Below are 12,949 nucleotides of genomic sequence, written 5' to 3' on the forward strand. Positions count from 1 at the left end.
TATTTGACACAAATTAGACCTGTGAGTAGAGGTCTGTACTGTGTATTCTTGTCAATATACCTTCTGTTTTTCCAATTGCACTTGACAAAAGTCCTGTATTATTGTTGCCTCTTAGGATACTCAAACTTCAGGTTTATGAATACACGCCCAGCCTCTTACTAGAATGTTGAGGCAGCCCGGTGTAAAAGATAATGGTATGTTTGGGGTTTCCTGTGGCAAGAGGGTTTCCTGGAATCTAGGATTCTATGGGAGGGTTTCAGCTTCTGTCTAGCTTAAGCCAGAATTTTGTAGCAGGATTAGTGATATGGGGCAGACTGTTAATGCAAGGCTGTCCTATTTGCTTCAGGGTAATATGAAGAGCCTCTGCTTGGGAGCATAAAGCTATTCTCTAAGCACTGTGTAAGGATAGGGAAGTAATGAGGTATGGGGATGGAAATTACACATGCATATATATATGTATATTTACATATACATCATACACACATACATGTATATATATAACATATACACATACACATACATATACACATACACACACACACACACACACACACACACACACACACACACACACACACACATATTCCTGTGTGTCTCTGTCAGAGTGACAGTCCACCGAAGCCACTTCTGCACTTAACAAACTATCATTCCTTTGTGAGAATGATTTGGCCTGAGGGCCTACCAATTGTCATAATTTTTTTTTAAACGGTAGCCATTCAATGTTGTTTTTATGTTCTATGTTTTTAAGGCTTAAGTCTTGGAGTTAGCATGGGGAGTTTGTTTTGTTGAGTTGACTCTTGTTACAACCTCCTGATGTTTTATTGTGATGTTTCCTTTAGAAATGTGTGTTTCTAGATAGTTGTGCAGAATCTAGTCTATATGTGCTTTGAAATTGGGTCAAATTGTTGCCTTCATTGTCATTAAGAACTGTGGTAGTTTAAGAGAGCTTTTTGGAAGATGTCTTCTTCTGAACAGGTCAATAGAAACAAATCCCACCGAGATTCCTATTATCGCCCTGCCCTCACTTCAAGGAATAGGTATCCTTTAATCTTTTCTTGTAAGATATAAGGTACATTGGAATATCACAAGGCATTCTGAAAGGAGAGTTTTAGATGTTTTTCCAACTTAGGCCCTATTTTTAGATGGTGTTAAGTAGGTGTATTATCTGCAATCTATTATGATAGTAAAGAGAGTAAGAATCACAAGTCTTAACAAACAGGACAATCATTCAAGACGTAAGAGGTAAATTTCCTCAGCCAAGTTGGTTATCTCTAAGTCTGGGAAAATTAGAAATGGAGTGAGGTCTTTGTAAGAGAAAATTCTGAAATCGGATAATCGTTGTAACTTAAGTAAGAAAAACTAAAAATGAGGAAATGGGAGATGTGCATATTGAAGGTTCCCACAGCGGTGGGCAGGTGAAAAGTGTCTTTTAATGGAGCCAATTTGATCATACAAAGGTAATGGAAGAATATAGGTAAAAGAATAGAAATGGCTCACCAAGTTTGCAAAATCATTCTAGTGGAAAAACAAGTTTTAAAAGATGATGCCCATAGTATATATCCCAGTTTTTCACAGTAAAGGGTTCTTTTCCTAGCTATCCAAAGCACACCTGTGGGGATCCCCTTGCATTTTCTACTTTCACTTACTTACCACCCACATAGTTTGTTGTTCATGGTCATTACAAGCTTTATCTCTACGAACTTTTACTGGGATGAACATAACCTTTATATTTCAAATGAACTAAGTTAGTATGGTGTATAGTTCTTTGTGATAAATTGCCCACCAAGTGGAAGATTTCTCTCTAATTCATTGAAGCCTAGAAGTGATACCTTTAAAACCTACTACGATAAAAACTGAAGACCCCTCAAATTGGATGGGAGAGGGGAGGAACATGTGCCTTGTGGTGATTAATTGGTGTAACACTGTCCTTCAGCTGGCCGGGGGAGTTGTCTTTTGATATTCTTAAGTGCAGAAATCCTTGTAGAATGACCTCAATGGTGTTTTAATTCTGCCAGTTTGTTATCAGTGACATAATACTAAGGTCGACCACCCATTAAAACTATTACATTCATTTATATTATTTTTATAAGTCTTACAAACAAGGATATTTGTAAGTATTTAAAACCACACTGAATTTTAAAGAAGTATGTTTGGCTTCATAAATCATTTCTAGTATTATCTAATTCTCAGACCACTGGGGGAAAATGAAAAAAGAATCTTTATAAAAAAAATCCAAGCAGACAGGATCTCTCAATTTCTGTTATTTTGTGAATACAATTTGGATCCAAGACTTTTATAGTGGAGTAGAAAATTTAATGATCCCAAATTTTAAACCATGCAAGAAGCTGTATATTATTTTTGTTTTTGTAATATATTTGTATTATCTTATTGAGAATTTCATATATGAAAATATCATATTTTTATTATATTCATTCCCTACTCCACCTTCTCCTCAAGTCCTCCAGATCCAGATTAATCCTCTGCAAAATCTATATCCTCATTTTAAAAAAGAAAATAGCTCACTGATTCCAGATTGTGCTATTCATGCAGTCATGAGAGAGGAGCTATCTTTTAGACTGTGGCCGGCCTACCAGGGTCATAGCCTAAAACAAATCGATTAATTTTCTGACAGAATTCATAAAGTGCCAATAGATCATTAATACGGCTGATTCATGCTGAAATGCTAGAACTCTGGCGCAGAGATCTACAGTTGTTCTGAGCCTGCCAATACAGGCAGCATTTAATATTCAGAAGATATTCGTTCTTCAGTTCATTCTCCCCAATCTCCGGTGGTTAAAATCTTTCTGCTCCCTACTCCACTATTGTCCCTGTTTATTAAAGGCAGCGGTGGAGGAGTTACATAGATGTCTCATGTGTTGCTGAGCACAACACTGAAACTTACTCTCTACATGGTGATTAGTTATGAGTTTCTACATTAACTGAACTCTAGTACACAGAGAGCTTAGATGAGATCAGAGGGCTTCAATAATTGCTTGGTAAAAAGATAGAAATTTATTTGGTAAATTGACTTTCTGTACATTCAGTAAAATAATATTAGTAGGTTGAACCACTTGGGTCCAATGGTTTTTCAGATATATTTAAGGACATCATACCTGTCGGCTACAATATGGAGAAATCAAGTTGATACTGACCAGGAAACGTCTTCCCTATTGACTCTCTTTCAGCTTGAAGGTGCTTCACTGACACAGGGTGTGTGCCATCTACAGTCTTACTGCGCCCTGAATCTAGTGAGTTAAAATAATGCCCGGCATGGCAAGTTATAGGCAAGTGTAAAAAAATAGTTGAATGAATATTATGGAGGTAACTAACTGCTTTCTGATTTCATTTAAGGAAGGCTGCAGAGAAAGAAATATCCCTGGTACTGAAAACCTAAAAACAAAGACCTAAAACATTATAATGTCTACTCTCGACTTAAATGTTACAAGATCAATAAAACTAGAAGACTGGTAACTGGTGTTCAAATACTAAAGCCTGAAGACCTAACTAATGAAGTAAGAACATTTTAAAAATCAAACAGAATTTTGGCCTTAGTCTTTCAGAGCCATGTGACAATGGAACCCCTTCAGTGGTGGTAAATTCAGGTAAATTCTTCCTATCCTCTTGGTAATAGGGAACTGGAGCATCCCAAAGCCTGAAGCATGAAGGTGTTCATCCTGGAGAGAAGAAAGTCAATAGGCAGGAAACCATGCCCTGTGTCTCCAGAAGAAACTACATGGTGAGGAAGACCCTTATCTATCCCAATAGATAGCACAACCGGCAGAGAACTCTTCCCGGGCTATTAACTGTAATCCCTTAGTAGTCTTGATGGACTCTGACATCACAATTGGTATCCCCAACTACTAATAGGGTCTTGAGTACTCAACAGGAAATAGAAAGAGCAAAATGAATATTTACAATGTAAAATCAGAAACAATATATTAAATGAGGCATGGTTATCTATATAAATATTTTCCCCTTAAAGAACTCAATTTTAACCCTGAAACTAAAGACTGTTGTTTGCTAATAAATTATCATAAAATTAACTGAATGATTTCTTGCAAATACAAAGAAAAATACTGTGATAGACAGGGGTCTGAAGAACAATGCTGTCTTTGGCGGTAACACTCTGGTTCAACACACTTGCTTTCTATCTCAGAGGGAAGATATCTAAGTGTGGTGCATATTAGTACTACTGTGCCATCATTTATTCATAATGCTATGTTGGCTTTTAGGTATTTTGTGTAGGCACAGTAGGAACTCTGTAGCAAATCATAACTGAGTTCCTAAAATGGCACCCAGTTCTGTTAATTTGATGATGAATACAGAAGATAATATTATAAATGAAAGCAAACCCGGCGATATGACACTGACATGATAGGTTGCGGTAACCGTATATTGTAAGACTGATTGCCAGAACACTATTTCTCAACACAGTTGTCCCCATCACCATTAGAGCAGCAATAAAATGGTATCTCACATAGAGACACAAAATTCACAATAAATTATACTCTAGTCTATATTAAAATGTCACATATCACAGATCCAGGCCAATGGCAGAGGCCTTAGCTCCTACAGTTCAACACAGGCAGGTGTATAGACTGAAACATTTACTGGAAATCATGTTCAGTCATACCAGGACTTTCACTTCAACCTTTCCCCCATGCTTCAGGTAATTTAGATTTTTTTTTACAAGAAATAAAAGGGCAGTCCAGAAATACTTAGGGGAGTTAGTGCACAAGGATGAATGGATTTCTGTGAGTTTATTTATGTCCTCAGATATTTCTCTTGGTTCTTAAAATCTCCAGGAAGATTTTGACAGTAAAGATATTATTTAAGGGAAAAGGAAGTTTGAGCAGCAGATTTGGAGAGTAGGTGCTATTCTCCGGAAGCTTTCCTCTGCATGTGTCATGAGACAGTAACCGAGCACCAAGTTGAACTTGGGAAAGGCTTGCAGATGGGCACTTGCAGTAACAAATTATTTAGAGAAAAATAAAGTGGATGTTATTTTCAGCCAGCAATTCTCCATATAAACATTAAAGATCATTATGATTAAGCAGTTTGTCTGAGTGCTTGCTCCTGGAGAATTGTTTAAAAAAATACTATTTTTATATTTAACCAAATGTTGTTTAGAATTAATGAAACACTCACAGCTTTAACTCACCATTAAGCCCAAGATGATTGAGACAGCCTGTGTTTGATGTATCCTATGACCTCCCTGAAAATCTGGGTAGCTATATTGATAAATAAACAGGCATAAGAAGCCAGAACTATCATTGTCCTTTTTTTCATCCACTCTTGAATGACATATGAATCCTTTATGAATTCAGTGAATTACAGCATACTAGTCTAGGGAGCAAATGTAGAGTGTATCCAGAAATCAGCTCTAATTTACAAGCTCTTGTTTACTCCAAGGTGTGCTAAAGTTAGAGTAAGTGTATCCTTCCACTTGTCTGCAATCAAACACTCCAATATACCCTCAAAACCTCAGAAATAGGACAATACCTAAATTCGTCATTGTTGTGGAAGATTCTTGCTTTCAAAATGTCTTAACTTATTCAAGCTGTCATCAGAAAATTTAGTATTGAAAATTGAACAAAAGTTTAAACACACATTGTTGATCCCTTAGAAACACAAGTGGCATTATCAAGAAACACAATGTCAACATTTTCCTACAGAAATGCAGACTTGCCCAAGACTCTCATAACGACTCTGCATGTCTCTAAGATTTCCGACCGTATCAACCTTCTCAGAGAAAAAAGTTTTTGTTTTGTTTTGTTATGTTTTATTTTCTCTTTTGTTTTATTTTGTTTTTTGTAAGATGTTCAGGAATGAAAATGTTCTGAATGATAATATCACAAAGCAAACAAGTGCTGCATAAACGTGGGTTGAGTTTAGAATAAATGCCATTTCTCTGAATTGCAATCTTAAATGCATGGAGTTAAATTTACATCTCAATAGTCTCTATAATAACTTTTAAAACTTCCTTAGAGATGGTGCATTAACTAGACAGAGTGTGTGATTGTAACTGATACTATCATCAAGGAAAATTGTTAAAATGTCCAGAGTCAACCATTTCTATAAGGTAGTTCCGTAAAGCAAAAGTGAATGAAACACAAATAGAAAATGAAAAGTGTGTGTATGTGTGTGTGTGTATGTGTGTGTTTATGTGTGTCCTGGTGTGTGTGTGTGGGTGTGTCCTGGTGTGTGTGTGCGTGTGCATGTGTGTGTGTTTATGTGTGTCCTGGTGTGTCTGTGTGTGCGTGCGTGTGTGTGTGTGTGTGTGTGTGTGTGTGTGTGTGTCCCCTATGAGGATATCCTATATTTCTAATATGTCAATTTTAGGATTAGCCTGGAAATAGCAATGAGTGTTTTTTCCATCATTAAATTTTAAATCACAACTAAATGTGTCAAACAGATTTGTAGTTCTATTACAACTCTATACATTAGATATTTTCACTTCATAAACACTAAGAGAGTTAACAATATTAGAGCTGTAGGTAGTAAATGGGGGATTAAGGTGCAAGACAGAAAGAAAAAAATCCTATAGATCAAATAATGGTGACATTGGAACAATTGATACTTATTTTCTTTTGAAGGTAGATAGCTATTCTCCCATGTACACTGGTTTCCCTAAATAGGATGAACATTATCAGGGATTGAATTTGAGTCACAAAAGTGTCATTAGGGACTTCTCCAATACTAGAGAATATTTATGCATGATGATTGTGTTTTCTGAGTTTTCTAGACAAAAAAAGCTATAGGCAACTAATGACTTTTGGGACACAGAGAATTAGCCTTTCCTGGTTAACACCCCTGTTGATTGTTCAATTCAGAGTGGTTAGTAATAATTTTAAAGAATAGTGAATTCACTTACAAAAAAATCCTAAAAATGCCATATTTGGTTCAATAAATTAAATAATTTCCTCCCAAAAGTAGGGCTTCAGTCATCTGTATCAAGAGTAAAAGGAAAAATCTCTGACTTCACATTGCTAACTACTTGTCCTGTCCAACAGAAGAGCAATGGAATACTGCAGTGGCAGTCAGTATGGACGTTCCCAAACAGAAAGTCCATTCTGTATGAATTTGACAAACCACTTTACCTAAAAGGATAAAAGTCAGCTTAATGAAGGGCTACCTGCACACTCAGTTTAATTTGGCATTATTTACACTAACCAAACCATAGAATCAATCTATGTTCCCACCTATAGATGGATACGATTATAAGATTATGTTGTTGGTAGGAAGTGAGGTTTAATAAAACAGTCTCCCAAAACCATTGTGTATTTTCTCTCATGTGGAAGCCGAGAGTGGGGTAGTAGGATATGAAAATAAAGTGAAAGTACAAAACGCTGGGAAGAAGGGGCAAGGAAAGAGGGATGAAATGTATAAAGATGATAACATGATCAAAATACATTTTATGAATGTGTGAAAATATGACAAAGCCCTTCAGTTGGTACATTATATATAGGCTAATTAACAGGGAGGAGGAAAGAAAAGAAAGTCAGACATCAAGTGTCTTCATATCATTCATAAATCAATAAAAAAGTAGATAGACACTTTTCTAAATGTATTTATCTAGTGACAAAGGCAAATCTAAAATCCGAGACTCTAAACTTTTAGTGCAAAATTTCCATCACTTTAATATGCAGTTATGATGACCAGCACTGGAAAACACTCCCAGGTCAGGAGGCACCCAGAGTGTCTTTATGCTTCTTCTTATTTGAAAAATTAAAATAGCTGATCTTTATTGTGGGTTATCTTTCCTTAGCAGGTCCTACCCTAGAAAAAGACCTAGAAGCAACAAATGACTGTTGGGCAGAGAATTAGCCTTTCCCAGGGATGAACCCCTTAATAGTTGTTCAATTCAGAGTGATCAAATGTGGTACCATATACATTCAAACAACACAACCAGACGAAAAAGGTTGTATCTTTGTATCAATGCCTACGTACTCAATATGTGTCTATATGTAACAATAACAATCAAAGAGAAACAGGATGTCAACTTGAGAGTAGGAAGGGACATGGGAGGAATGAATGGGAGGGAACCTGGAGGGATTGGAGGGAGAAAAGGGGGTGAAAGAAATTAATATTTTAAGAGACAAAATCAACTAGAACCATGCACTTAAAAGGTAATTTTGCCTCTTTTTTTGGTCAGTCTTTTTCCTCATGTTTACCTTTTTACTAATGATGTTTTTTTGTGTGTGTGCTAAAATAGGGAAATTAGAAATAATGGCTCGTGACATATCATAAAAGTGCCACAATGAAATGCCATGACTTGGACACATTTGTCACTCTTTTGAGCAATGACAACCAGTCTCAAAGTTGATGGGTTCTTTACTCTTTAGCATACGATGTATATATCCTCACATAGTAAGATATTTGGGGGGATATTCCAAGATTCCAGGTCCCCCAAAGCATCAAAATGTAACAACATGAGACAGTGTCAAGTTTTCCATATCTCTTTTTCCCTAGAATACATGTTTAATGTTGCAAGGAAATAAAACTTCTTGAAGTAGTGAATTTTCCTTAAAACACTTCGAGCTTAAATAGAACTGCGCAGGAGCCCAAATGCATCTACTCCCACCGTCTCTCACATCGTACCGGTTCCAACACACCCAGAAGAGGACTCATGCAGATTACAGTTTCTGTTGAGAACGTCTTTCAGCACAATAGTCTGCCTGAAGAATAAATCCTTATTATGTTATTCTGGGGGTATCCAAAGTTTTTTTTCTGTTTGTTTGTTTATTTGTTTTTTGTTTTGTTCTGTTTTTCTTTTTCTTTTTTTCTTTTCTTTTCTTTATTTTTTCTTTATTTTTTTAAGAAATAAAGCCAAAGATATACCTTAAAACAGTCATTTAGAGAAGGAATATTAGAAGTAAGATTTCAATAAATATTTATTTCAGTGAAAAATGGAATACTTGAAAAATTTTAATGACTGTATTAACAAATACGTCATAATTACCACTATTCATTCAGTAAATGGCATTAATGTTGAATAACTTCATACGACAATAAAATTCCCAGAATCTTCGTTAAAGAAATAAGTGCTTTATGAAAAGCTATTTAAATAAGAAAACAAAACAAAGAGTGATAAAAAAGTCTTGATCTCACCATGCCCACGCAACTAGTGAAAATTTTGTAAAAGATAAATGACGGTATGGGAAGTTTCTGGAAGGAAGACCCAATACACATAAAAATCGGAACCCCGTAATAAACGTGGGGTCAGAAGATAAAGTTTTCCAATGAAATTATATCTGGGACCAGTCGACAGCTGGGATTTTTCCACGAATACATTTATTATACAGTTTTTCAAGCTCAGCACTACTTGTGCTCTTGTGAATCTTACAGAGCACTAGAAGTGCATACTGAAGCAAACAGCACCCAAATTTTCACTCTTCATCCCCGGGTGTTGCAGGGACTTTCTCTGCTTAAATAGTTCACTGCAATGCACTGAAGGAGACTTGAGACACGTACAAACAAGTCCTGGCATGACAGATTCCGGTCCCTCCCGAGCGCTGTGCAGCTCCGGATACCAGACTCATCTCCGCTGCAGGATAAAACATTTATAAAATGGGGTCCTAACTTTACAGAGTTCCCCAGCTCTTGAACACAATACACGGGTTAAAAGGATGTTTTTGCATAACAGCAAGGTGATGCGGAGCGGGATGTGGTGCCCACAGGGAAGACAGAAAGAATTCTCACTGACCTTTTTGCTGTTTAAAGGACTGAATGGAGCCTGAGTGGTGGACCATTTTCACTCTGCCTGTTCCAGCGGAGTTGAGGAGCTGTCCGAGAGGGATGCGGAGCAATTGTAGTCAGACTTTCCAGAGACACTCCTGAGGCTCTGAGTAATCCCAGAGCCACCTAGCTCGTCGCAATCTGACACCTGCTTTAGCCAGCACTTAGCTCTGAAGGCTGTGTGCCCGCCAGTCTCATCGTCATAGCAACGTGGGAGGGCAGTCCGCGGCCGGCTCCCCTCAGTGGCTACTTCTGAAATAACCCCACATCCTGGTTGTTTCTCAGTGCTGCAGTGAGGGTGGGTGTTGTAAGGGGTTTGGTGCACGTGGGAGAAGAAGAAATGTCTTAAGGACAAGACAGACATAAATCCACACATTCCTTTAGAGCTGTCACTAACACACTCATTTTCAAGATCCATGCCTCCTTATCACACTCAGGCACCAGTATTAATTTCCTCGAAGTTAGTCTGTAAATGAAGAAGGGTGAAGCTGGCGTCTGTCCTGACAGGAGGATGCTAACAGATGTAGTGCTGTTTTCATCTTTCCTTCTTAAATATACATGTGGGGGAGGCCACAACATCCACGATCTGTCTTAGATAAGCACTAAGGTCTCACATGCTACATTTAAGTTCTTTTCTGCTTCATCTACTTCGATTTTAATTTTTTGTGTGTACGTGTATATGATACTGAAAGGATTAATTCTTTCTAAAAGGTGCTGAAGAAATATTATCGATGGTACTCAATATAATCATATTGAAAAGCCATAAAAATAAGCTAACAGTATAAAAGAAACGGAGGCTCACAGCTACACACAAGACCCATTATCAGACATAGGAGAACAGTGTTTGAAATGAAGATACCTAATAGCCAAAGAAAGGATCATTGGAAGACTACATGTAGTGCTTAAATGAAGTTAAGAACCAGCTCAAAACCTTTTCCAAGGAAATCTTCCCCTTTTATCATATAATCATGGCTTCCTGGTCCCAAACCCCAAATTTCTCCCAGAACAAGTTGAATAAGGTATCATTGAACAGACATACAACAAAGGGGTCTGTTGCTTCCTAAGTTTGAAATTTCATGAGACTAATTAATTTAGAATAAGATGAAGGTCCAAATAAAAGCAGATTTTAAAATGATAATGAAATTTCACAATTTTAAAAGCCTCAAATAGCTTATTTTTATTAAATTTTCTCTGTCTTCATACTTGTTGCATGATTCACAGATGATAAAGGTAAGTATTATCAGCTTCAAAGAAAGAGGCATTCCTATTAGTCAGAGACATACAGACCCCAGCAACTTAAAATTGTGGTTGATTTTTATCTGTAATGGTTACTTATAAGGTGGATAGAGTCAATCAGGCAGGTCTCTGGGTACTTTTTATTTCATTGGTAACAGGATGTGAGGTCATCTGAAACAAGAAATAGAATAGGCAGGAGGAAGTTAGATGCAAGTAACAGCAGGTTCTACTGTGATGTACCCTGAGTAGAAAGAATATCAGACTACGCCATGATATTGCACCATGAATAATAGACACACACACACACACACACACACACACACACACACACAGAGAGAGAGAGAGAGAGAGAGAGAGATAAGGGACTTAGTATGTCTACTGTGAAATGAGGATCTATCAAAGACCTTGTCTATTGTCTTCAAAAAGACATGATAAGTGTCTGAACAGATGTCAAGAAGGATAAACTTACTGCTCTGTCAGATAGACTAGTTATAGCCTCAGCACCCTGCTTTAACTCTAGTCCCTGGAGATCATTCTAGTTTTTGAGGACACTGTACACATGTTCCACATATCCACAATGCAGGCAAAATACCATACACTAATGTACATAAAAACCAATCATTAAAAGGAGTGCAAATCCAATGGATCCATCTATAAAAGAAAGCAACTCTCATGTCTATGGCTCAGGAAACCTTGCTGAATGAGGGTAAGAAAGATTCTAAGTACCAGAGGGTGATGGAGTTTGTTGTGAGACTGAGTTTGTCTCATGGCAACATCAGAAATGACACCCATAAATCTCATCGAACATGGTTTAACAAGGACAATAGCACTGGGCATGCCAAAGTGGACAGAGGACTCCCGAGAGAACGCAGTCCTACAGGTAATTTAAAAATGCCAAGAAACAGTCTTCCTCTGGGATGAGAACAATTGGTTATGCAAAACCAAATAGTGTACACCTAAAAATGTACACGCAAGTAACATTACACAGGCTGAACACGCTATATTAGAGATATATATGTATATTCAGACAAATATGCATATAAAAACAATAAATATTCAATGAGGGTATGAATTTGAAAGGATGAAGAAATGGTGTATGGGACATTTTGGAGGAAAGAAAGGGAAGGGAAAATTATGTAATATATTATTAATTGCAAAATAAAAGAAGGTAAATAGAAAGACTTTTTACAGATACTTTTCAAGACTATTACCAAATCTGGAAGCAGCAAATGACCATCTTGAGATTGTATTTATATTATCTGAAGTGAAAATGACTGTAAAACTGAACTCATAGTTCATTCAGAAGCCAACAAACTAAAGTGATTCTAAGACAGCCCCATGCTCAAATGCAAGACTAAAATCAGGTAATATATTTTAGGACTAATTCATAGGGGGAAATTAATACCCAGCAAATCCTTGTCATAGTGATTTGATTAGAGGTCTGATTTCCATTTAATAGTTTTGAACTCTAAAACAAGGAATAACTTAGGGAGGCAAGCATCTAATTTAATAAATTATCATGAGGCTCATAGAAAGGAATTAAAAGGCTGTTTCTAGAAGACACTTCCAGACATAGGTATAACACCTTAGCCTTCTGTACCCTCTCCTGATGATCACTAATTAATTATCTTCAACTAGGAAAGAACTGATTCAATGGTTTAAACTGGAGTTGAACTAGAGTTTTCAAATTGATGTGATTACTTTAGCACTGAGAAACCATCTTCCTCTAGGAAAAGAACAACTGGCTATCCAAACCCAGATTCGCCCTATTGAAGATTAAAACAACTTCCCCGTTCTCTGTGTTACCACTGTGGTTAAACATAAATGAACCTTCTTCATATACACTTGGTTACTTTTCTGTTTAAGTGAAAAAAAATTGAAGTTGTACTGCCAGATTGATTAGCAGGGGATTTAAAGAACATTTCTGCTTGTTTTGAAATCAGTCTTTTAGGGAAGGTTGCTAGAGAAACAGCTT

At 36.8% G+C, this 12,949-nt stretch overlaps 1 protein-coding gene across 1 annotated transcript in view; it reads right to left on the reverse strand.

The window, feature by feature from the left end:
• Nucleotides 1-9,971, reverse strand: part of Ano3 (anoctamin 3) — a 314,454-nt gene extending 304,483 nt beyond the window's left edge. Inside the window, exon 1 of the mRNA XM_039106460.2 lies at nucleotides 9,707-9,971. Coding sequence (XP_038962388.1) covers nucleotides 9,707-9,752 — 46 coding nt within the window. The 5' untranslated portion in view covers nucleotides 9,753-9,971. The remainder of the gene's footprint in view (nucleotides 1-9,706) is intronic.
• Between the last annotated feature and the right edge of the window lie 2,978 nt (nucleotides 9,972-12,949).

This window comes from Rattus norvegicus, chromosome 3, assembly GCF_036323735.1.
Source record: "Rattus norvegicus strain BN/NHsdMcwi chromosome 3, GRCr8, whole genome shotgun sequence".
NCBI lineage: Eukaryota > Metazoa > Chordata > Mammalia > Rodentia > Muridae > Rattus > Rattus norvegicus.